Raw genomic sequence first — 27,066 nt, forward strand, 5'->3', positions numbered from 1 at the left:
TATTGCTATATGTTTTGGTTAAACAAAAATATTTCTGAAGTCATACTGTCATTAGGAAACTAAAGTAAACCCTAGAATGCTCAGTGTTTTTACATCAGCTGTCGCTATAAATGCCATTTGGAAAAACATGTTTGCTCTCATATGATAGTGAATGTCTCTTCCCCCAGGAGATTTTTTAAATATAGCTCATTTTATAGGGAACATTTTGCCATTCAGTGTACACCAAGGTTAAATAAATATGAAAATTCCTGAAATAAAAGCAGTGCTGTGATATTTTTTAGAAATGGCAGGTTCCAGTGAAGAAATATCTTTTAAATTGGCTTATATCATTGTTATGCAGCTGTGTGTCAGCCTCACCCATCTTGTTTATGATATGAACTACAGGTTTGTTTTTACGTGCATTACAGGGTCTGGATAAATCCAACTTTTTCTACTAAATGAATTACAAAATGGTCACAGTTTGCTTCTGGAATTCTTTTTAATAAAAAAAAAATAAATTAAACACCAAGTGCAGCACATCCTGTATTGAGAATATTTTAACTGTTAGCTGGAGATGAGTTTCTGACTTGACTGAACAAAAGACAAGTCCTTGTATTTTTTGGGTGTGTGAGAAAACCCTCAAGCAAAGTATGGCTATGAAATTTTTAAAGGGTTGCAATTGTGGCTGCAGATATTGTGTGTGTGGGAATGAATTTATATGTATGAAGAATTTTCACCTTTTCATCTGGCAGTGGCTACCAGAAGATGATGTCACCTTGAAGCTGATTGGTTGTTTCAGCACCTAGTGCAGGGAAGAGAGAGAAAGATGCCGGCACAAATCTCAGTGGTGGAGCTATGGTGTTTTCTGACAGTTTTGGATAGAATCTTTGATTGGTATTGAGAATCTATTGTGTGTGGCCATGTGAGGTATTGGGAGCATCCTAGTGTGAGGGGAATTAAGAGCTATCAGAGGAATGAGGCGGTTGATCTGCAAGCGGATCTGTGATTGTAAGTTGCAAGATCTGGGTGGAAGGAATGAGACAGGGAGTGTTGGTAGACACATTGTGGGAGGATGTGTAGCAGAAAATGCATGCATGAGTAGAGGAAAAAGGAGAAGCATTGCTCTTGGATAGCCTGGAATGAACTGAATATTATATTCATTTTTGGGAAGATGATGGACAAGAAACATTTAACCTGTGCAGAGAATTTTTCTTTTTGTGATGAATATGTAGGATTAATTTTTGTGTTTAATATGATGATGATAATTGCAAATCCAAAGGCAGTATTGTATACAATCTTGTGGTGTTAAAATGCTTTTTATTTTTATTTTTCATCTGTTTCCCATGCCATAGACAAAGGGCAAAATTAGTATTGATTTTTATTTGATCTTCTGGTAAATTTCTGTGAAAAGTGCAGCAGAGCAATTTTTTAAAAAACTCTCTGTTCTCATAAGTAAATTTCTTTTATGTATCCTTTTGTAGATAAAAGCTTTGATGATGAGGAGTCAGTGGATGGAAATAGGCCATCGTCAGCTGCCTCAGCTTTCAAGGTTCCTGCACCTAAAAAACTCGGGAATCCTTCAAACAGTGCAAGAAAACCAGGTTCAGCTGGTGGGCCTAAGGTTGGAGGTAATATAAATCTACTCACACTCTCATATGCTTTTCCAACCACCCTGACATAGCGAGCACAAATCAAAGAACTTGGGAGGATGATGGTTTATTATATACAATTAACAAAGCTTTATTAATGAGTCCTTGGTTTTGCTTGTTCGATGGATGCAGTACTTTAGCTGCTATATATGTGGGTATGTAAGCATACGGTTAACACATAAAGGGCTACAAATGTTTTATCTGTCATAGAATGGGTGTCATAAATCAAATGAACATGTTGAAGGTGGGAATCGGATTGATGAAAGCTTTGAATAAATGTTTGGGTCTCTGATAACTTCCAGGATAACCAATTATTGCAAAAAACATGTTTATAAAATCTGCAATAGATTTGTAGAATTCAAGTTGTAATGGAGGCCCACTCTTTTTTAAATGGTTGAAGAACCTTGATGTACCTCAGCAAAACAGAGGGGTGTAGGTATCTAGTACACCTTTAGAGTTTTTTGCCGCCTTAAACTGGATACAATAACTATGAAATATATTGAAAAACAGAAAAAGCTGGGCAATATATGAAACGGTTACCATGATTTGTGTAATAGAAATAAGCAGTACATAGCGTGTTCTTATTATGTATGTAAGTTAATCATTTTGGTTAGAAAAATCTGTTTGTGATCTGTGGTATCAGACTCATTGCGTGGAGTTCATTCTAATTCTATATCTAAGATCTAACCAGAAACTTAATTATTACTTTTTTCAATCATTTTCTCTAAGAATAAAAGTGAATATTTACTGCCAGAAGGATGACAGTTGGCATATTTGCCCACTCATGTATTCAGCAAATGATATAACATTTATTTCATTTCTGGTTTGAAGAACCTGAAAATTAAAAGGATCTGATTTCAGCCTGCTGAGGGTGAAATTTTTTTATTATACCAGTCTTTAGATATTAAAAGCTATCAATAGCTAATTATTTTTGATAGTGATTTTTTTAGATATGCATCACTGTTTTGTTTGCTGGAACCTGTCTGCGAGATTTTTTCAATTCTAGGTTGCTCATCTAACATTGTCTGTTAAATGTGAACAGCCCAGTGAAAACGAATTAGCACAGATATATGTATTACGTGTACTCACCAACCAAGTTGTGGGGTTCATTAGCATACCAATAAAATACAGCTAATATATATCTTGTTCACTGAAGATATTCCCAGAAGGTGATGTAATATAAGTACTGGCATAACAGATCAATTTATGATGATGTCAGAGTGAACCAGGAAGTACATAAACAAAAGGATTTCACACAACTTGTTTTATTTCTTAAAGTTGCTTAATATTGACTTTTTTTGCTGAATACCTTTCTCATCCTGGTTCTTTTGGACATTTAGTACGGGTATCTAGACTTAATTAAAAATTTTAATTTTGCTTTGTAGGTCCCTTTTATGATAAACTGATTTTTAAAAGGATCAGGATTGTACATTAAGAGCATTGGACTATTTCCTTCCCCCCCCCCCCAAATGTTACACAGATGAATTTTTGAGATTCAAAATTCCCTCCGTTACAAAGTAGGCAAAGTTCTTACCAAGCTTTTAAAATTTTAATTCTATTAACTGTAGCCACTCTACTAGTATAATAAACCGTTAACCACTCTACTAAACTATCTAAAACTTCATCACAGAAGAAATATTAACTATAAAATAATAAATTTTAAATTGCTGAAACTTTATTTTGCTTACTTTCTTTTCCTGATTGACTGCCACACTTTAAAAAACAAGTTTCAGGAAATTAGACTGTACAGAAGTAATTGCACTAGTCTAACAAAATTGAGACGTCAAAAATAAATGTTACTTTGCTTTATATATTTGCCCTTCCTATCAGTCTACCCTTTTCAGTTCTGGAAACATTAAAGGTGTGTGTTTCTTTCTCTTTCTGTATAGATTTAGCCAATTCATTTATTTATAGATTTAGCCAATTCACTTATAGATTTAGCTGTAGTCAAGGTTTTGAATATGTTTAAAAAAAAATTTAAGCTAGCATATTTGATGGAATAACTTATTCTCTCAGAGAAAGATTATACAATTACTGTAAATGCAAAAATATTCCTAGTATACACATACTGTTTCCCGTTCATTTCAGGCTGGTAAAGATCAGAGGTTCTTGGCTTTTTTTTTTTTTTTCTTTGTTTTGGTTGGGTCTTGTTTACTGTAATCAGGCTAAGGATTTCTTGTCATCTTCGTTATGCAAAAAGGAAGTGTTGCCTCTAAAAGAAGAAAATTAGCCCTGGTCTACACTAGAGTTAGGTTGATGCAAGGCAGCTTATGTCAACCTACCTCTCTAAGCATCTACGGTAAAATGTTGCTCCCGCCAATGTAACTCAACCATTATGCCGACTTAATAACTTGACCTCCACGAGAGGCATAGCACTTAGGTCTTTGTAGTTAGGTTGATGCTTTGTCAGGTTAGACACTGTTATTTATGGCGACTTTAGTGGCCTCCAGGAGGTATCCCACAATGCCCCATTATGACTGCTCTGGTCACGGTTTTGAGCTCAACTCTCTCCTTTTAAAGCCTCTCAAATTTTAAATTCCATTACCTGTTTGCTCTGCGTGGAGAGCTCACATAGCAACTGCCCAGCTGACCATGCCAGCTCCACGTAGCAACGCGCTCCTACCTGGAGTACACAGAGGTGGTGGATCTCCTGGGTTTGTGGGGAAAAGAGACTCTGCAGGCACAGCTCTGATCCAGCCGTAGAAACACCAATATCTATGAGCAGATCGCTCAGGGCATGGGGAGAAGGGCTACAACAGGGATATGCAGCAGTGCACATGAAAATCAAAGAGCTGCAGCAGGTGTACCCGAAGGCAAAGGAGGCTAACAGTCACTCTGGAGTGGAGCTGAAAACATGCTGCTTCTACAAGAGACTGCATGCCATCCTTTGTGGAGGCCCACTGCCTGTGGATACTTCGGGGGGCTGGCCCCTGTAGTACATAGTGAGGAGGTGGTATTGGACGAGGAAATGGAGGAGGAGTATGGGGAACAGGTTACTGGAGGATCCAGTGGTGCGGCAAGCCAGGAACTCTTTCAGATGCCGGAGCAGTCGAGCCAGTCCCTACCGTACAGCACTGGCAAGCCTGATGTAGGGGAAGGAACTTCTGGTAAGCATGCAGTTTGCTTTGATATTGCAGTTCATTTGCTATTTTTTAATCAGGGTAGAAGATGTAGTGAAATAATCAGTAGAGGAAGAGTTGCTATCTGCTTCTCGTTCCCCTATATAGTGAGGCAGAGTGGGTCCTGGGGAACAGTTTGTTTATGCACACTGGGATGTCCCATGAATCTTCCATAGAGATCTCAAGGAAACTTTCTTGGAGATAGTCTGCAATCCTCTGCTGAAGGTTTCTGGGGAGGGCCCTATTTCTTCCACCGTGGTAGGACACTTTCCCAAGCCAGTCAGCAATTACTTCAGCTAGCACCATTGCAGCACACAGGCTAGCAGCATATGGACCCGGTCTGCATCCAGAAGTGTGCAGGGTCTGTTCCCTTGCATGGGTTACCCTCAGGAGTGCGATACTAGCTAAAATCACCACCACCTGTGGAAAACAGTGCCAGTATTCAGTTTAGTTGCCCTATTTCACATATGCTAGTGCCCGTGTGCTCCCGCCCCACTTATTGTCCCAAATTGCCCCTTTCTCCCTGGGCCGTACTCACTATGGCTGGAACTGCCACTGTGCTCTATGAATCCCAAGCGGAAGTGAGTCTGTAGTACTAGTAACTTTTATGGATCAAGAAAGAGAACATGGGACTACATGTTCCAAGAGATCCTGCAAGCCTTTGCTTGGAGGAGCGCTCTTCTGGACAGAATGGGAAGGGAGAGTGCAGAGAGGAGAAACGTGCAGAAAAGGCATAGACGCAGGAAGACATGACCATGCTTCTCAAGTGCCGGACGGACATGCTGGAGACTCTTATAGTCTTCTGGTCTAAGTCACCTGTGGTGGTCATCTCCCACTGCAGTCTATTGATAACTGCATTCTGGGACCTCCCTGCCCATCCCACCCACCCCATATGTTCCAGGGCCGCTGCAGTACTGCTACCCCTCCACCCTGAGGAAGGAGTACAGACAATCAGAGCCACACATACTTTGACCAGAGAGAGAGACTATTGGTGTATTGTTTGAAATGGGAACGAATGTTCTTTCCCTTTCAAAGGTTCTTTTCCCTGAATTTATATAGTTTCATTCAGTTACAGTTGTTTTTGTTTGCATATGTTTGGAATAAACGTTTATTTATGGAAAATTAATTCATCTTTATTAGTTCACAACATAAGGTGGCTGGAGCTGACATCATTAAAAGATAAAAGCAATAGGTGCATTCACAATATTATATTATCACACACAGAGCACTCTTTACAAGGTTCGTACCAGGGTGCTAAAAAACAGTGCCCAGCAGAGCACACTACAACAACAACACATTACTGTGGCTCACTATTGAAATAGTCTTTCAAAGCCTCCCTGAGCTTTATAGGTCCCTGTTGAGCTCTTCTTATAGTCCTAATATCTGGCTGCTCAAAATCAGCAGCCAGGCATTCCATCTCTGTGCTCCACCCTGGTGGAAACATTGTTTCACAGTTGTTATGACACGCACAGCAGGCAGCTATAACCATGGGGATATTTTTTTCACTAAAGTCTAATTGCGTGAGTAGACTGTGCCAGCGCCCTTTCAAATGGCCAAAGGCACCTTCAATAGCCATTCTGCACCTGCTGAGTGTGTAGTTGAAGCGCTCCTTGCTGCTGTTGAGGTGGCCGGTCTACAGCTTCATGAGCCACGGCAATGAAGGGTAAGTTGGATTGCTAAGGATCACTATTGGTATTTCCATATCCCCAATGGTAATCCACCGGTCTGGAAAGAAAGTCTCTGCTTGCATCTTTCTGAATAGCCCTATGTTTTTAAAAATCATGCATAATGCACCATCCCACATTGATGTTGGTAAAACATGTCTGGTGATCCACCAGTGCTTGTAATACCATAGAAAAATAGCTCTTTCTGTTGATGTACTCGTTGACAAGGTTGTCTGATGCCAAAATAGGGATAAGCATGCCATCTATTGCCCCACCACAGTTCAGAAACCCCATTGCTGCAGAACCACTCAGAATGTACTACACTTTGCCAAGTGTTACAGTCCTTCGCAGCAAGACCCAATTAATGGGCCTGCATACTCGCATCACAGCAACCTCCCACAGTGGATTTCCCAACTCCAAATTGATTCCTGAGTGATGGTTAGCAATCTTGTGTGGCCAGCTTCCACACAGTGATTGCTTCTTCACCGTGAGTGCAGCTCTCTTTTTGGTGTCGCTGTGCCGGAGGTTTGGGACAAGTTCCGCACACAATTCCATTAATGTGTCCTTGCGCATCCAAATGTTCTGCAGCCACTGCTTGTCATCCCAAACCCGCATAATGATGCGATCGCACCAGTCTGTGCTTGTTTCTCTGGCCCAGAACCAGTGCTCCACCATCTGCAACTGCTCCGAATGCCAACAACCTTGAATTGTTTCTTTCTACATCCGTCAGTCTGCAAGGCATTGTTGTATCCCTCGCAACTTCTCTGGCAACTCTGAAAATCCTGAAGGACCAGGTGTGTTGTGTTCGTAACGGTCAACACACCACTGAAGAGCAGTGCTGGATCCATGCTTCTCACAGAGATGGCAGATGCATGGGTTTGTGGGGCTTTTGAAAAGAGGCGCAAAACATTATAGGATGCAGATGTTATGGGATGGAGAAAACAGCATCATGGGCTGTTGAAACCATGTTCACCCATATGCAACTCAAAACAGCCTGTGCCAGATAGTGGCAAATTGCAGAGTGGGATAGCTACCCATGGTGCACTGCTCTCTGCTTCACTGCAAGTGCTGCTTGTAAGGACGCACACCACTGGCAAAAGGACCCTGGCATGGACATGCAAAAGCAATTTAATTATTGTGGTGGCTATATGTCGACACAACTTAGGTTGACTTACTTTTGTAGTGTAGACTTGCCCTTAGTAATAGTAGAAGATTTAATCTGAGGATATGTATAACTGTCTCCTTTTTCTTTCTTCTTTGGGGACATGGAAAAAGAGCTAAATTTGAGATACAATATCTGAGCAATAGCCATAGTCTCTTTTCTGCAACCCAGTGTCTCCCACAGTTTTGAGACATATGAGCGGTTTCCCTCCTTTCTACAGTTTGTAATATTCTAATGCAGCCCATGTCAGCCATGCCCCCTCCTCCAGCTTGCCACCAAATCTTCTGCATTTGTGGCAGTAGTTAGTGTTGGTTTGCTTTGCTCCTGATCGTTCTTTTGCCAACTTACTTCTGTATTCATTTTTGCTTCTCATCCTCCTTCCCTGGATGGGGTAATTAGCAATGTAGTGGTTGTCAGCCCACTGATTCTGGTGTGGCAACTCCTCCCTTCCAAGATTCTTCAGCCCATCTCCCCTCAGCAGGGCTGGCTCCAGCATTTCTGCTGCCCCAAGCAAAAAAAAAAACCAAAAACCGCGATGGGCGGCGGCAGTTCAGCGACAGGTCCTTCGCTCCTAGAGGGAGTGAGGGACCTGCCGCCCCCGAATTGCCACAGGTGCCGCCCTTCTCCCTTGGCCGCCCCAAGCACCTGCTTGTTAAGCTGGTGCCTGGAGCCGGCCCGGCCCCTCAGCATGGATGAGCTCTCTTGCAAACACCAAGCTAAATCTAAGTAGTGGTCCATATGTGAGGCAGCATTCACAGGCTCTTCAGAAGGCAAATTATGCCCTATCTGCTCATAGAAGAGCCCTGCAGCGGGACTGGGATCCTGCAGGACCCACTGCCATAATAATGGGAGTGGGTAAAATGTACTTTGTTGCAGGTGGGCAGAAAAAATAGACGGAGGTAATTTGCGTGAAAACACTTTAAAACTTGTAATACTTAAATTCAAATGAGGGCTAGAAAGAGATTTTATGTCTCTTATAATAGGAGTTAAAGTATTTTTTACATGGTTTAAACCATGCAAATATTTGTTTTATTCTTTTAATGGTAAAAATTGTCTGAATTCCGTGTGTGTATGTATGTATATATAAAAATAATAAGACTGGGGTTTTTTTTAGTAGCATGGGGGAATTTGTCTCTACGGCAGGATTTGCGGGATCTAAGGTTTTTGTGGGTGGGAGCAGAATAAAAATGCAAGAAACAGTGCAGGAGTGGGAATGGGTATTGCAGGAGCAGGATTAAAAAAATAGTCCCATGCAGGGCTCTAGTTCACAGGCAGTTGGGTAGTGAATCGAGGGATACTATCTGGTCAGCTCAGGGTATAAGTCCCATGATAGGCCCAGGAAAAAATCCCAAGAGACACTATGTCAATTTTTAGCAACCTCTAACAAGAGCACTTGAGTTTTTATGCCACTGACCTAACTCTTATCCCAGTGAGGTATCTCTCTTATTGGAACCAGTGGCAATAGGTTTCTTCACTACTTCCAATTGATTCATGTTGTCCATCTTCCCTTTGTCGTAATCAAAGACTGCATGTCTAATGCCCCAGAGGTAACTTGTTTTTCACCTGGTAAAGCTGTGTGATCTCTTGGACCCAAGTTATTTTTCTGCATTAGTTTTCCTACTAATGTTCATACACTTACCTCACTGTGCTGGTATGCATTAATAGTATGAGGTACTTTAAAATATTCACATAAAAGATACTGTAGAAATGGGAAGTGGGGGTGATGTTCTAAAGCTAAAAAGGCTAGTTATTGTCTAGTGCAGCTGGGATTTATTCTGGACTCTTTAAAGCTCACTCACTGACCCAAAGCAGTGACACTCAAAGCAAGGGGCCTGGCTGACCGTTTTGGGCCAGGGACACAAAGGGCCTGGTGCAGCTGGTATCAGGACTAGTTTCTCCCTTGTTCTCCATGTCCAGTGAAGGTAGGACAAGAAATAAAGAGCTTAATTTGCAGCAAGGTAGATTTAGGTTATATAGGAAAACTTTCTAACTAAAGGGTAGTTAAGATTTACAATAGGCTTCCATAGGAGGTTGTAAAATCCCCATCATTGGAGGTTTTTAAGAACAGATTGGACAAACACCTGTCAGCGATGGTTTAGGTTTACTTCGTCCTACCTCAGCGCAGGACGCTTCTAGCCTTACATTTCTGTGATTCTCAAGAGGGTCGCAATATAAATAATTTTAGAAATGAAATTAGGATCTAGGGGAAGTTAAGATGATAATCAAAAAGTGATTTTTAAGATGTGCTATGAACTAGTAGGGCAAGAAGAAACTGCTATACGTCATTTGAAATTTGAGGTTGAAAATAGTTCCTTTTCCCGGTGGCTTACAAGATTTTCTACTTTATGTGGTTATTGGCCAGGCACAGATACTAAGAAGAGCCTCCTAGGCCAGCTGATCCCATCCAGTTTAAGATTAGAAATTAACTAGTGTAAAACTCAAGTACTGCATGTGATTACATTAAAAAACTACATCATAAGTTGGGAAGTCAAGCATTTCAAAGTTAGGAAATACAGAATTAAGGTTGCCCATCTGTAATTCTCCCCCCCTCTTCCCAGGACTCCTGCCTTATGCAGTGAATGGGTGCATAATCAATACTTTTTTTTATCCTCCGCATTCGTTGTGTTGATCCCAGACTTTATTTACTGCACACCATGCAAAATCTGCACTGAATACAAAATGAATTTCCTTACTGTTGTTTCCATGGTGTTCTCATCATAGTATCTATGTGCTTTACAAGCATTAATGAATTTATCTCCATAACATGCCTGTTAGATTAGGTGATGGTGATAGCTGCATTTGACAGCTGGGGAACTGAGGTACAGAGTAATTGCAGTCAAATTTGTCAAGCTTCTACTAAATTTGGGTGACCAACGTGAGATACCCAGGTCCTGATATTTTTACTTAGCATTTTATAGCTCATTATATGTCCCAAGCACAGCTCCAAAGGAATGCTGAAATAATGGTTTCAATTCTAAATTCTGTGGGTGTGTGCTTTAGTTGTTAATGTCCCTTCTCCCACTGTCTCCTCCCCATCACTGCAACTCACCCACAACCTTCCTTATCCCCTTCTGCTGCTGTTCCCTGCTCCTCAGCTCCTACTCCTGCCTTCTTACCTGTCTTACCCCTCAGCTCCTGTCCCCAGCTGCTCCCACATTCTCACTCATCATGACTCCTACCCAATTTTCTCACATCTTCCTGTAATTTTTCCTCTCCCTTCTGCTATGTATTCAACACTTCCTCCTTCTCCATGTTGCCTGAATATCAACGGGGGCATTCAGAGCACAGGATAGATAGAGCCCCTGCTCTCAGGTTCTGTGCCCAGTGCCACAGCTTCCTGCAGCAGCTGGGATGAACAGTTGCAGGAAAAGTCCTACTCAGCCTTTGCTGCCCTGGGATTCAGGATGCTCAATCACTCTGTGGGGATGGTGCATGCACAATGTGGTTGGCACATGGGAACTGTGAGGGAACAGGGCATGTCCAGTGCAAGTGGAATCTGTAGAGAAGTTAGTTGGCAACCTCTAAAGTTTCTGGAGAGCATGAGTGAAATCAGATTTTTCAGATGCTTCTATTTGAAAGGCATTTCACAGGAACAGCCAGTCACCTGCCAAATTTTCAAGTCCATGCTTTAAAGCATGAAAGTGCCTGAGCTTCTCAGTAAAAATGTAAGATTTTTTTTTTTTTTTTAACACGGAGAAAATATATTTGTCTTCAATCTTATTCTGAGAAACAGCTGAAACATTTTAGCTGAAACCTGTATCAGCTATAGCATCCAGCATGGAAAATCTCAGCCCAAGTGGTTCAAATTTGGCAAAGTTATAAGCAACTGAAAATAGTCTTATAATGAGCAGGGTTGGGCAACCTTAATAGGTGTTGCTTCCTGCATTGCCTATAGTAACTAAGATTACAACATTGGGGAAGAAATGTGTATAAACTCAACTGAACAATTAATTTTGTTTCACTTAAGTTTAAGGGTGGTTGATTTTATTTATGTTCGATTTTTTTTCTTAGAGAATTAAACCAGAGTGTAAAAAGTGTTTACACAACACTTTCAGTTTAACAGCATTGATTTAAAATTGCACCTTTAGCTAATCTGGTGCAAGCTTATTTTTAAGCAAGGCCTTAGATGAACATAAGGGCTAGTCTACCAATGTAATTTACTTAGGTATAAATTGAACTGGCTTTTAAACCAATTTAGTTAAACCAATGCAAAATGTTCTGTGGACACTCCTATATCAGTTTGAATGACTTATTAGGTTTATCTTAAACCCATTCCTAACTGACTTATACTAAACTGAAGTAAACCACTCTTACATAGAAGCATCTGCTCAGTCTTTTTTTAACTGATTGATTTAATTATTTCTGTTTAGATTCATGCCTGAAGTTTTACTGATGCCACTTTCTTGCATAGAAAGAAAACTTGTATAAGAGATGCACTATTTGGGGCAATATCCAGTCACTAACATGCAAAATGTACAGTCAAAATATATAGCAGCTCCTATTTACTGAAGCTAAGACTATGCTACGATCTTTTGCTGGCATAACTGCACTGGTCAAGGATGTGATGAGGTGTGATCTCTGACTAGCATAGCTGGGCTGGCAACAGCCCTTAGTGTAGACACAGATATTCTGGCAAAACTGCTGCTTATATAGCTTATTGCGCTCTTGTGTGTGTGTTTGGAAGAAGCTTTACCAGCAAAAGCAGTGTTTTGCCAGTGTAAGCTATGTGCACATTAAGGCCATGTCTAAACTATGGGTGTTAGAGCTATTTAGCTATAGTCCTGTAGTTATGCCACTGTAATGTAGGTGCATCCTACAGTGACAAGGTGGTTTTCTGTTGCTGTAGGAATTCCACCTCCCTGAGCGGCAGGAGATAGGGCAACAGAAGCATGTCAACCCAGCCATGTCTACACCAGGGTTAGGTTGGCATAGCAACGGCACTCGGGGGAAAAAGAACGAGGAAATACTTGTGGCACCTTAGACTAACAAATGTATTTGAGCGTAAGTTTTCGTGGGCTAAAACCCACTTCATCGGATGCATGCAGTGGAAGATACAGTAGGAAAATATATATGCAAAGAGAACATGTGAATTTTTCATATTCCTGAGTGACATAGCTATGTCAGTCTAATTTTTTTGTGTAGACCAGGCCTAAGAACATTTTGCTGATACATTATTCTGGTATAGCTGTACCAGCAAAGTTCTTTTAGTGTATACCTGGCCTGTGTGTTTTTGCCAGAGTAAAAATGCTAGGTTACAAAGTAGCAGCCGTGTTAGTCTGTATCCACAAAAAGAACAAGAGTACTTGTGGCACCTTAGAGACTAACAAATTTATTTCAGCATAAGCTTTTGTGGGCTACAGCTCAATTCTTCAGATGCATAGAGTGGAACACACAGACAGAAGATATTTATACATACAGAGAACATGAAAAGGTGGAAGTGCGCATATCAATTGTAAGAGGCCAATCAATTGAGATGAGCTATCAGTAGCAGCAGAAGAAAAAACTTTGAAGTGATAATCGAGATGACCCATAGAAGGTGTGAGGAGAACTTAACATGGGGGGGAAAAAATTCAATTAGTGTAATAACCCAACCATTCCCAGTCTCTGTTTAGGCCTAAGTTAATTGTGTCTAATTTGCATATTAATTCGAGTTCAGCAGTCTCTCTTTGGAGTCTGTTTTTGAAGTTTTTTTTGTTGCAAAACTGACACCTTCAAATCTGTCACTGAGGGATTAGAGAGGTTGAAGTGTTCTCCCACTGGTTTTTGAATGTTATGATTCCTGATGTCAGATTTGTGTCCATTTATTCTTTTGCGTAGAGACTGTCCAGTTTGGCCAATGTACATGGCAGAGGGGCATTGCTGGCACATGATGGCATATATCACGTTGGTAGATGTGCAGGTGAACGAGGCCCTGATGGTGTGGCTGACGTGGTTAGGTCCTATGATAGTGTCACTTGAATAGATACGTGGACAGAGTTGGCATCGGGCTTTGTTGCAAGGATAGGTTCCTGGGTTACTGTTTTTGTTGTCTGTTGTGCGATTGCTGGTGAGTATTTGCTTAAGGTTGGGAGGCTGTCTGTAAGCGAGGGCTGGTCTGTCTCCCAAGATCTGTGAGAGTGAGGGATCATCTTTCAGGCTAGGCTGTAGATCTTTGATGATGCGCTGGAGAGGTTTCAGTTGGGGGCTGAAGGTGGCGGCTAGTGGCATTCTGTTATTTTCTTTGTTGGGCCTGTCCTGTAGTAGGTGGCTTCTGAGTACTCTTCTGGCTCTGTCAATCTGTTTTTTCACTTCAGCAGGTGGGTATTGTAGTTTTAAGAATGCTTGATAGAGATCTTGTAGGTGTTTATCTCTGTCTGAGGGATTGGAGCAAATGGCTGTAGACAATGGATCGTGTGGTGTGTCGTGGATGGAAGCTGGAGGCATGTAGGCAAGTATAGCGGTCAGCGGGTTTCCGGTATAGGGTGGTGTTTATGTGACCATCGCTTATTAGCACAGTAGTGTCTAGGAAATAGACCGCTTGTGTGGATTGGTCTAGGCTGAGGTTGATGGTGGGATGGAAATTGTTAAAACCATGATGGAATTCATCGAGGGCTTCTTTTCCATGGGTCCAGATGATGAAGATATCATCAGTGTAGCGCAAGTAGAGTAGGGGCGTTAGGGAACAAGAGCTAAGGAAGCGTTGTTCTAAGTCAGCCATAAAGATGTTGGCATACTGTGGGGCCATGCGGGTACCCATAGCAGTGCCGCTGACTTGAAGGTATATATTGTCCCCAAATGTAAAATAGTTGTGGGTGAGGACAAAGTCACAAAGTTCAGTCACCAGGTTTGCCGTGGTGGTATCGGGGATGCTATTCCTGATGGCTTGTAGTCCATCTTTGTGTGGAATGTTGGTGTAGAGGGCTTCTACATCCATAGTGGCCAGGATGGTGTTTTCTGGAAGATCATCGATGTATTGTAGTTTCCTCAGGAAGTCAGTGGTGTCTCGAAGATAGCTGGGAGTGCTGGTAGCATAGGGCCTGAGGAGAGAGTCCACATAGCCAGACAATCCTGCTGTTAAGGTGCCAATGCTTGAGATGATGGGGCATCCAGGATTTCCAGGTTTGCTTAATTTTATTATTGTACTTGAATTTTAATCATGGTTTTAATGTTGTAATTGAACAGACCATTTCATTAGGTTCCATAGAAACCATTCCTTTCAGAGGGCAAGGGATTCCCATGTTCATAGTTTTTAAATTATTAATTTTTTTCCTTGAAAGTAGAAAATAGACTTTTCATTTAAATAGTTCAGTATTATGAAGGCAATTAATGGTTTCAAGAGGGCTTATGTTTAGATTTGCACAGATAACAGAGCACCTTTCTTGACTCTGTGGTCAAAATGCTGTTTCTTTCTGGCATGTCAAACAGTTTTTCTGACTTAAGTGAGCCCTAAAGGCAAGTATATTAAGTGACCTTTGATTGAACAGAATTAGTGGAATATTGTTCCTTAGACCCCTTATGCTGGTCTTTGAGACTGAAGCACATTTGTTATTTTTGTCATGTATCCTGTGGTTAATGCCATATTCTGCCATTTTATGTTTTTAAATGCAGGGCCACAGATCCTCTTTAAGCACATTTTACAACAGTATGTCAGATGTGGTGGCTACCTGCTTTTCCTTTCTGATAGGTGGGGCTGGTAACATCTCCGTCTTTTAAGATTGCAAGACACTTTGCATTATAAGACCCATATTCAGTTGCTTATAACTTCGCCAAACTTGAATAATTTGGGTTGAAATTTTCTATGCCAGTTGTCTGCCTCAGGCTGATTTATCTATCTATCTATTTATTTATTTATTTTAATGTCAGCCAAAATGGAAAGCTCCAGGGCCCCCATGCTTTGGAACAGGAGCTTGAAATTTGGCATTGGGGTGGCCTCTGTCAGGGATGTAAGATTTGCCATCCCTGTGAAATCCATCCAGATCTGGCCAAGTTACAAGCCTTTGAAAAATTGCAGCTAGCATATGCTCAGTAGATATTTTCTAGAGCTTAAAAGTCAAAATCTCTGTAGAGTCTAGCCTCACTGAGCATGCTTCATCCCTTCACAGCTCCTAGTGCGAACCGGGCAGTGCATGCAATGTCTCCCTAGAGTAAGTGAGCATGCTCCAGCCCACGGCTACAGGGGTAAAGCCTAACTTCTGAGTAATGGCTGCTCTCCGCTGAATTGGGGCCAGACACCAGAATTGAGAGCAGAGAGCTTTTATCTAACAGAAGCACCCAAATTGTTGTGATCATACCTTGTTTGTGGCATCAGCAGGCATCCATCACTGTGCTGTTAGTGATCCCCACTGCTGGTACCCAGGCAGTGTGGAAGAGGAAGCAGTCAGATTCAAATGCTAAAGAGACAAGAGCTTGACATAAGGCATTATAAGGAAGGGCTGGGGAATAGATTGGAATAAGGCGCCCGGGGGCAGGGGTGAAGACTGGGACTGGAGCTGGCAGGGGACAGATTTTAGGTCTGGAAGCCAGGGAGGGAAATGAGGGGAGACAATGATTGTGGGAGGGGAAAATGAATTGAGAGCAGCTGAGGAGGGAGAAAACTAGGACTGGGAACCAGTATTGGAAGGGAGGGAGACTGATCTGACAAGGAGCCAAGGTCCAAGGGGGAACTGGGACTGGCAGGGAAAAGAGACAAGGCGCTGGGGGAGGCGAAAACATAGAGATTGGATGAGAAGCCCTCAGAGGGAGACTGAGACAGTGCATGCCCTTAATTACATGTTCACATGCTATTTTTTTCTACCCAGCTTTGGGGATGAATCACAGTAGTATACTGAAAGAGACTATTGTCTGTAGGATCCCTGCCTCAGTTGTTGCAGAAGTTGGAAGGTGTATAGTGAATAAGGCACAGGATTGCATGAAAAGAAAGGATGGTCTTATAGTTATGTCAGTTGAATGCCATCCTGGAGAATTTGATTCTATTCCTGCCTCTGCCACACATATAACTTTTGTGATTCTGGGCAAGTCACTTAAAAATTATCATAGAATTAGCAATCACCTGTGAAAAGTTCAGTTTAAGTGCCCAACTTGGGACCCTAGGGTCTGATTTGCAGATATGTTGATCATTCATAGCTGCAATTGAAGTCAGTGGGAGCTGTATTTGAACATCTTAAGGTCCTAAGTGTCTGAAGTTGTGCACCCAAAATGAATGGATACTTTTGACCCTGATCTTTGTGTGCCTCAGTTTGCCATCTGTAAAATGGAGCTAATACCCAGTCATCTCACAGGTGAATTGTGAAGATAGATTAATGTTTGGGAAGCACTCAAATACTGCGGTGATGAGAACTATAGAAAAAACCTATGAAGAAATTAATAGCTCTGTTTACAGCCCAACATTAGTTACTTCACACTATTTAAAGGCTTTGAGCCACATATAGAATATCGAAGAGGAAGCAAAATATTGAATAACTTCTCATTAAATGGGCACTGTCTATTTTGAGGACTGAAGGAGGCAGGAGTTCTATGGAAAAATAGTATGTAATGATGTAATTGTACATATGCATTATTATATAGTCTAAGAGTACCAAATTAAGATTGCATTTCTCAACTTTTGAGTGCTTAACTTTGCAACTTCAATAATGTTCTTTGAAAGTTGTGTTCTTGCATGTAATTTATGTGAATGCACCAAGCCCTTCATCGTATATCAAGTTGCTTTAGCTGATTCAGAGGTTATTTAAGAGAAAACTGAGAACTTTTGAAAATATGAAATCAGTGTTCAGTATATACTTTAACTACTCCATACTTCCCAAAAGCCTGTGAAATAGGCTTGCAGTTTGTTCTGAAAGTCAACAAATTTGGTGTATTTCAGACCAATGGAGAATGTAGCTCCAGAGCCTCCATTAATTGTATCTGTGGTGGCATGGCATATAGAAATGGGAGTTCTCTTGAGCAGGCAAAACTTAATCCATTTAGGATTTATAGGCCAAAACCAACATCTTAACTTCCACCCTGGAATCAAAAGTTCAGATCATAAGAAACTTGTTATGTATGTTAGAATAATAGAAGACTAAGGTTGGAAGAGACCTCAGGAGGTCATCTAGTTCAACCTCCTTCTCAAAGCAGGACCAACCCCAACTAAATCATCCCAGCCAGGGCTTTGTCAAGCCGGCCCATAAAAACCTCTAAGGATGGAGATTCCACCACCTCCCTAGGTAACCCATTCCAGTGCTTCACCGCCCTCCTAGTGAAATAGTTTTTCCTAATATCCAACCTAGATCTACCCCACTGCAACTTGAGGCCACTGCTGCTTGTTCTGTCATCAGCCACCACTGAGAACAGCCTAGCTCCATCCTCTTCGGAACCCCCCTTCAGGTAGTTGAAGGCTGCTCTCAAATCCCCCCATACTTGTCTCTTCTGAGGATTAAATAAGCCCAGTTCCCTCAGCCTCTCCTCATAAGTCATGTGCCCCAGCCCCCTAATCATTTTCGTTGCCCTCCGCTGGACTCTTTCCAATTTGTTCACATCCTTTCTGTAATGGGGGCTCCAAAACTGGATGCAGTACTCTAGATGAGGCCTCACCAGTGCCAAATAGAGGGGAATGATCACGTCCCTCGATCTGCTGGCAATGCTCCTACAAATACAGCCCAATATGCCGTTAGCCTTCTTGGCAACAAGGGCACACTGCTGACTCATATCCAGCTTCTCGTCCACTGTAATCCCCAGGTCCTTTTCTGCAGAACTGCCGCTTAGCCAGTTGGTCCCCAGCCTATAGCAGTGCATGGGATTCTTCCATCCTAAGTGCAAGTCTCTGCACTTGTCCTTGTTGAACCTCAACAGATTTCTTTTGGCCCAATCCTCCAATTTGTCTAGGTCACTCTGGACCCTATCCCTACCCTTCAGCGTATCTACCTCTCTCCCCATCTTAGTGTTGTCTGTGAACTTGCTGAGGGTGCAGTCCATCCCATCATCCAGATCATTAATGAAAATGTTGAACAAAACCGACCCCTGCGGCACTCCGCTTGATACCGGCTGCCAACTAAACATCAAGCTGTTCCCACTGAGAGAAACTAATAAGTGTTCTTCAACCAGTTTTTAAGTGTATTTAAGGTGTGTTATTTAGAGTGTATTGCAGTTCTAGTGAGATGAGGAAGACATGAATTCCAGTAGCAAGGTCTCCATATGAAAGAAATAGGTACAATGTTCTAGTCAGACAAGATGGAAAAAAGCATTCTCGTCATTGCTTCTGTGTGGTTGTCTAATGGCAGCTAGGAATGAAGAAATTCCTAAACTGCAAACTATTGACAAATGACAGGCACATAAATTCAGTCAGAGGATTAGATATACTCTTGCCATATCTTCCTGTTGCTTCACCCAAACTGCCAGTATCACCGCAGTCTTGGCCAGATTGAGCTTCAGCCAGCCAGCCTCTATTTGCATTCCAATCTGACAGACACTGGGCCAGATGTTTGACAATACTTGTTGAGTTAGGTGAGATACAGATAGAGAGCTTGGTGTTTTCAGGGTACTGAAAACACTGGAGCCCACACCTTACTAACCTCTCCAAGTACACGTTGAACAAGGGGGGGCAAAATAAGATGTGGAACTACAGAACCATTAGGGATGAAGAGCAATTGTCCAATACCACTCTCTGGCAAAGTTCATTGGCATATTTATCTCTTCATTTTGGGAATTACATTTTGGATTGAACATATTTCTGATTCCGGGAACTCTGTTTTTAGGGTGACCATTTAAGAGGGAAAAAATAAGTTAGAAATAGTTTCAAGGACTACAGCTGCCCTAAATTCCACTACCAATTTTTGTGCGTTTTCAGTTACATTTTCCTATTTAAAAGATTTTTTCACAGATGCATCTATTCAAACAGGAGATAATGAATAAAGAGGATACAGTGAAACTAATATCAATGATGGTGTGTATATATATATGCAAAGTAAAAACAAACAACTTTTTTCTCACTTTTATTACAGTACTCTTAGCTATTGTAACAATAATAAACTATTTTCGGACAGAAGTGTGGTTTTTTTAAATTGGCTCTGTGCATTTATTAAAACAAAAATGTTACCAAAAAAGTCACTCATGGATTGACATGTCCACTGACCTTTTCTCATGTATTGAGCTCCATTTCTGAAGTCTTTAGAGGCAGCTAGAGCTATGATGGCAAAACTCATTCCAGTACTCAGTAATCAGAGGTTTCTTTCTCTGCAGGAGCTCGGCATAGCAATTCTAGAACTCCCATTTTATTTGGACTATATTTGCTTTTGGAGGAACTCGGGAGAATCCTTCCCACTTCTTTTCACCTTTCTCCTTCTCCGCCTCTGTACTGTTGTCATCGTCCCTCTCTTTCACCTCACGGCAGGGAGCCTCTGTATGGGGAAGCTGTATAGCCAGCATCAGTTCGGTAGAGAATGGACAGTCTTATCAAAGGCAGCTTTTATGTAACAGAAGCACCCAAATTGTTGAGATCCTACCTTGTTTGTGGAGTCAGCAGGCATCCTTCTCACAAAAGGTTCAGAAATTCCTGCATAGCACTCAGCACATTTTTGTGATTGAGTCTTTGAAAAATAGTGTGTAAACTCAGAGCCTTCCATGTTGATAACAGAACAGGTGAAACATACTTCAAAGGGAGAGCCCTAGAGACACAGAAAAGGCAAGAAATCTGGCAAATCTGGTAACTTGAAGAAGATGGTTCTTCTAGTACTGTCCAGGAAGTAAGACTTGCTTTCCTCCTCGGCCCCGTGTCAGATCCGAAGCACCTCAGGAGCCATCTCCATTCCTAAACAACAGCCTAAATTATGCTGACAAACCTTTATGGCAAAAGCAGGATTTGTTCCTGGTGCTTTAGCCTGCTCTTCAAATGCTACTAATATGTAATTTGGGTTAGAGTTATGGACAACCAGTTGATCCATCACTACTAGGACTAATATACCTTAAAATACCAAATGCTAAAACCTCTTAGGGCTAGTTTACACTGACAGTGCTGAAGCGCTGCTGTGGCAGCGCTTTAATGTGGCTTGTGTGGTCGTGGCAGAGCGCTGGGAGAAAGCTCGCCCAGCACTCTAAAAAACCCACCTCTACGAGGGGCATAGCTACCAGGACTGGGAGCACGGCTCCCAGCGCTGGTGCACTGTATATCCTGGCGCTTTACAGCACTGAAACTTCCTGGGCTCCGGGGGGTGTTTTTTCACACCCCTGAGCAAGAAAGTTGCAGTGCTGTAAATTGCCAATGTAGACAAGCCCTTAAAGACAAGGAATCCTTATTCTGAATAAACTTATTTTTCTAAATCTTAATCTTAAAAAAAAAAAAAAAAAAGCCCTCCATACACTCAGGAAGTGCAGCAAGAAATTCAAGATGCATAGGAGCTCCATCTCTAGTTCTTCACTTCTGATTTAAAGAAATTGTCCATTTTCAGGCACTGAATAATCTGGAGCTAACGCTTAGAACAGGCATTCTCGTTCCGAGTAAGAATGAAGATGACCAGCCAAGTCTCCCTGGTCTTGGGTGTGAACCAACTGCTGAGCAAAATTCAAACAAATTCCTCCAACCAGGATTACTTTCTCTGAAGCAACAAGAATGATCCAAGGAAAGCAATCAAATCAGAATGGGCGCAACCAGCAAAGGGTAGGCAAATGAATAAAGTAGTGATGAAGTTTTACTCATTCTAAAAATAGTACTGTCCCTGACGTAAATTACAAAATTACACGTTGCTCTGGCAGCATCAGGCACGGAAATTATTACTCCCAGAAGGAGAATTCTTGCCAAAGGACCAAAACAGTTTTGACTTGGTTTTCTTTTATGAGGCACCTGCTAAGTGTATGCAAACCTCATCAGATACTTTCTAAGTAAGGGTAATCATGATCTAGTTTGAGATTCAAAAAGAACTATTGCTGCCTAAGGACAAGCTTTTAGGCCATCCTTTACAAAATCTCAATCACAGCATAATATGTCATGAATGCCACAATGAATTCTATCAGGTTTTCTTCCATGGTTGTGGTTTCTAACACTGTAGCTAGGAGACACTTGTGGCTCCAGGCATGAAAGAAAAACTACTTTTCTGGGTAATTAGTGAGCTTCACACTATTTCTGGGAAGGACTCTTCTTGGGATTCCTTCCTAGACAAAGTGGTAGGGGGGAAATTTAGGAAAAAATATTTGATACGATGTCCCCTATTACCAACACTGAACAGTCCATGAATAAGAACTATTATAATTCTGCCTGCACATTCTCAGGATTCAACAGAAAGACTAGACTCCCACTGGAGGAAGATAAGGAAATGTAGATATTATTAGAGGAATACTGAAGACAATCAGTTTTCAGCCTCCATAGCCTTGAACCATTTGGCATCGCTGCTGTGCTCTTAGTAAGGACCCCTCTCACAGTTGGTCCAGCATACCAGCTATTGTTACCCAGAAAAATCAAAGTGGAAATAAGAATCAGTCATTAACTAGTCTCCAACTCTCTTCTTAAGCTAGTAGAAAAATTTTGGTCCCATTTAAAGAAAGGTGAAACTTCTTGTATCTTAATGCAGTTCTGCCAAGCACTTAATTGCAGCTCATCCTGAATACAGTAATCTGATGCTTCTGTCAGCCCATAATAGCATCACACCAGTGTTAGTCAGAAGGGTAGGACCAAGGGAACCAGACTACACCAATAAAGTATGTACCTTTTCCAAAGGGCCTTTGACTGCCTGGCTGAAAAAGGGATGGGGCTATTGCTTTTGGGTTACAAGTAGCAAAATAATACTTTTTATGTGTAAACTATTGAGTCTACAGTGGAGTCACATCTTACGCGTGGGTTAGGTTCTGAGGTCAGCGCGTATAGTGAAAATTACCATAAAGTACAGTACACACTGTATACACTAGAACAGGGGTCTTCGACCTACGGCACATGTGCCAAAGGTGGCATGCGAGCCAATTTTTTTTTTTTTTTTTCAATGGCAGCTACGGGTCCCGGCTGCCACTGAGCCCGGTGCTGGCCTGGGGTTTCGTTCACTCAGCCGGCAGCGGGCTGAGCGGACCAGCGGCCAGGACCCCGGCTGGCAGGAGCCGGCGGACGGAACCCCAGGCTGGCTGCTCAGCCCGCTGCCAGTCTGGGATACCAGCCGCCAGGCCTGCTTGGCCCGCACTATTTAAATTGTTATTTCTCTCTCTCTTTCTTTTTTTTTCCCCCCAAGCACGTATAGTTGAATTTGCGCAAGTTAAATGCGCGTATGATGCGACCCTTCTGTATGCTGCTTTTCTGCTCCACATCAGATATTGTCTCTGCTGTTAGTTGGCTATTGCTACAAGAACAATATTTGTTGGCATAATTCTGAAAAAGGAATGTTGATCGGAACCTTATAGAGTTACTGTTTGAAAGTGTTACTGAATAATTTTATTTTGGTAACAAACTGCAGAAGCCCTCTATAAACTATGGTACATCTGACCCTTGAAATAAAATTTTAAAGAAGAATAAGAGAGAAGCTCAGACAGCTTTTTGAGCACATGGTCAGATTGTTAGTTTTAGCTTGTTTCTTAAACTTTTTTTTGTTTGTTTTTCACTTGTGTGTTTGTGTTGTTGCTGTGTATTGAAATGATCACAATTAGGCTAGTCTTTCTACATGCAGCTTTCCCTTGACTTCAGTGGGCATTATGGAATGGCTGCAAGACTGGCCCTATATTTTGAATCTTCATAGCAGGGGAATAACTTAAAATAAAGATTTACTTTAAATATGATTTTTAAATACACTATTAATTTATTGTATGGTACATGTTCAAGGAAAACCTGTTTTATTTCAAGTAGATAGTGGAGGCATTCTGTACAAGCCTGTTGTATGGTGATGGGTTTCCGTTGTTTGTTTCTTTTTTGGCAGAAAATGTGATTTCAGCAAAAATGAGTGTTTTCACTGTAAAATGTTGAGGGGGGGGGGTTTCTATGGTAAAATGGAAAAAATATTTTATATTAGGTTAACAAATTTAAATGTTTCAGTTTGAGGATGTTGAAACATTTTGTTTTGGTTGAAAATGTCAGAAAGAAATTAGACATTCCCAGATCAAGGTTTTTTGTAACTTACTATTTTGTGAAAAGTTTTGGTATTTTGATTCTGTCCAGATTAAAGATGAAAACAGATGTTTAGAATATTAAAATTTCCTATGTATTAGAAATTCCATGTTTCAGTTCTATTAAAATTTTCAACCTGCCTTACCAGGTGGTAAAGATTACACAGTAACTAAAGTTAAATATAAATTGAAGGTATTTGAACTGGAAAATCTTTGTATATTTGAAATGTATTAGACATCATTAAGCAGTTTTTTTGTTGTTGTTGTTGGTTTGTTTTAAAACTTACATAGGTGCATCTAAAGAAGGAGGAGCTGGAGCTGTCGATGAGGATGATTTTATTAAGGCATTTACAGATGTTCCTTCTGTACAGGTAAGACATTGTAATTTGTGCTCAATTTTATTTTCAGAAGAAATGTCTTATGTTTTGATTTGCAATTCTGTGTGTCAACAAGCTTCTTTAATCTTTAATTTTTTTTCTAATTATGCTTTGTTGTCATGAAATGAGCAGCCTTTAGCTGGAAAAATTGTTAAATTTTCCCCTTCAAATTATTGCCAGTGCGTGCACATACATATTAAAAATGGGTGTTGGCTTCTATTATATTTTTAGGCTAGAATTAAAAGTTAGCCATAAGATTTGTTCTGCACTGAACTTTGGTATGTTGGTCTGCTCTAAGGCATTAATACTATTTCTAATGTAGGCAAAGGATAGTTTGTGCTGAGTGTATTAAAAAACCCAAAATAGTGTTGTTTTTTAACAGCTTTCTTGTGTAATTTGAGTCATGGAGGGTTTGATTTTTTTTAAAAATAAGTTGACAAGAGGTTTGATTCACATTACTAATTTCCTTTCTGTTCTTTGTGAATAGTGGATTAAAATTTACCAAGATATTAACTTTAGGAATTGTTTAATACACTCATACAATGCCTGTGTTTACATATGTTGGTTATTACTTGCATTCAAAATGAACATGTAAACTTTCTGTGTCATGGTCCCTATCATATGAATATGTACCCTCTTTTTTAAAAAGAGGGAAAATATGTATTTTTTTGATACAGCAGCTAATCATGGAAATACTCGCTTTGGAGATAAGTGCAAATGTATAATTGAGTCCAGTTTTGAGTCCAGTCATAATAGGATCGATTCCATCATCATTGCATTGTTCTTGGTAAATAATGTCAAATTAGTCCTTAAGTTTTCCATTGATGGTTATTTCCCAGCCTCTCTTGGAAACTGTTTGTTTCAACTATTAGTTACTAATTAACCTTTTATTTTCTTTTCAGGTTCAAGCCTATTATTATTGTCTTAATCTTTTCCCAGTAACTGCTGAGAGAAGTGACCTTGTTCTCATTGAAGTGTTATTTTACATGTTTAATGTTGATACATGATGTGAATGAAAGACAGACATGATTTTATGGAAAATCTAGGGTTGTAACTTTAATAAATGCTGAACTAGACAAATGGTTTAAAAAGCAAGGCTAAAGTTTTCAAAGTTGGGTGCCTAAAATTTAGGACCTGAATCCAGCACACCCAGATAGATTTTCAAAAGTGCTCATTTCTAACAGAACTCTTTTGAAAAGTCTAGCCTCTTACCTGGGTGCCTAAATTAGGGGTGCTGAGTTCTTTTTGATATCTGACCTTTAATTAAGTGGTCTGAATTATCAGAGTGCTGAACTATAGATACTTGGTGCTTCTTGTGGTTGGGCCATCTGTTAAGTACTCTCTCTCGTTGGAAAAAAATTACCTTAACCCCCAGCATATAGTAGAACACTAAGAACTCATTGCAGGCTGTGAAGGATCTTCTGTATGACTGATCCACAGTGGTATATAGTGTTCCTTCCATATGACAACACAGCTGTTTGTTAGGTATATTTCTGGGGGCATCTATAGGCAAAGGTGCAGCTACCCATTTTTGTGAAGGGAATAGTTTATTGCAGGTAGCTCCATAACACCCTGGCCCCACCTTTTAAGCAAATCTTTACAGAATTTCAACCCTTATGCTGCAAATTTTTCCCCCCCCCCTCTCGTTTACATCTTGCTACTGCATGGATGATTTTGAATGCAAATACACCACTTTTTCTTACTAGCATTTATCCCCAGTATGTTGGCAAGGGCCATGCTCCGCAGCACAGGGTGTGGTCAGTCTATATTGGTTCTAAAGCACTTACAATCCTAGACAGATTCTTCTAATCACTCAAGAGTATCCAAATGGTAAATGTCAGAATCTAATTGAAACAGATCACCCTATATGGGTTGTGCAGGTCAGGATAGCGGTTCATGATTTTAGCATACATGGAAGCACCTCATGGAGCAGGCTATGAGGCTGCATTTGTATCCAGACCAGGAGACCTCCTGTATAGTGGCCTCAGATTGCAAGCAGCGCTGCTCCGAGCATGAGCTCTGGAGTAGACAGACTGTTAAGCCTAGGAAATCCTTGCACAAGAGCAGGCAACGTGACAATAGATATAAGGACGGATCCCTCCCCATCTCAGTCCAAGGGAAAGTCCTTGTGCGCAGCTCCTAGGGAGTTAGGTCCGCATAAACCTGCCATTCAAGAAGGCAAAGTGCGAAGGAAGAAAGATCTGACAGTCCCAGTTTTGGCTCCTTCCCACAAGCCAAAAGGTGGATACCTACCAGACCCATCTGGGAGTTCCACCTTGGTTCTTCATCCAACGGTTCCGACATACTCTGTATGGGATCCTTTGAGTACTAGACCTGGATCTCCCAATTCACTTCTCAGGGGCTCCCCAGACATCAGGGAGGATCAAAACCTGTACCTCATTTGAGGATATTTTCACTCTGTTATAACCACAATATCCTCTTTTGTTGGTCCTGGATCTCCTTGGAGACATCCCTACACCTGAAGAAATCACCTTGAGAGGAAGAGGATCCTCTCCTAATGTGTCCACAACTCATAACATCCTCCCACTGGTATCATTGTCACCACCAGTAGAGCAGGAGCCTATTATTTCATCAAGAAAATCTGTTGTTCCAGATGATGCTTCCCACCCCCACTCTGAGGAAAACAACGCCAGACAGAACCCACAAGAGGTACTGGATCAATCTGCCTCCTTCAGAATACGGCTACCCAGAGAACCACTTCCCAATAGGGAAGTCTGGCTGGCGACTCTATTTCTATTCCGTCGTCTTTCTTCCTTGGGAACCTGTGTCAATCATGAAAAGTCTACTTTAATACCCACAAGATCCTTAGATTTCATAGGAGTGATCTAGACTCGACTACAGCAAGAGTCTGTTTCCCGATTGGGAGACTTGATGCCATGAATGATCTGATAGAGCTGGTCACTGGAGAAATTCAGGCAGGAGTTCCTTTCTTCACACCTTCACCTGAGAAGACTATCGTTACACATGGGGAGCCAAGATGAACAGTCGTACTGCACAAGGCACGTGGACTCTTCAGGAGGCCAGGGTGCATATCAATTTACTAGAATTCAGAGCGGTCCACTGGGCCAGCAA

General features: G+C 41.2%; 1 protein-coding gene across 40 annotated transcripts in view; it reads left to right on the plus strand.

The window, feature by feature from the left end:
* CLASP2 (cytoplasmic linker associated protein 2) overlaps nt 1-27,066 on the plus strand; it is a 277,113-nt gene that overhangs the window by 94,160 nt on the left and 155,887 nt on the right. For 29 of the 40 annotated variants that reach the window (XM_054019451.1, XM_054019452.1, XM_054019454.1 and 26 more), the window contains 2 exons: nt 1,461-1,607; nt 23,888-23,967. In XM_054019451.1, the coding sequence (XP_053875426.1) occupies nt 1,461-1,607; nt 23,888-23,967 (227 nt within the window). Of the gene's footprint in view, nt 1-825; nt 988-1,460; nt 1,608-23,887; nt 23,968-27,066 lie in introns of those variants that run through there. The other 11 variants (XM_054019482.1, XM_054019485.1, XM_054019483.1 and 8 more) reach the window with 3 other exon arrangements.

The sequence above is a fragment of the Malaclemys terrapin genome, chromosome 2 (genome assembly GCF_027887155.1).
Source record: "Malaclemys terrapin pileata isolate rMalTer1 chromosome 2, rMalTer1.hap1, whole genome shotgun sequence".
Taxonomy (NCBI): domain Eukaryota; kingdom Metazoa; phylum Chordata; order Testudines; family Emydidae; genus Malaclemys; species Malaclemys terrapin.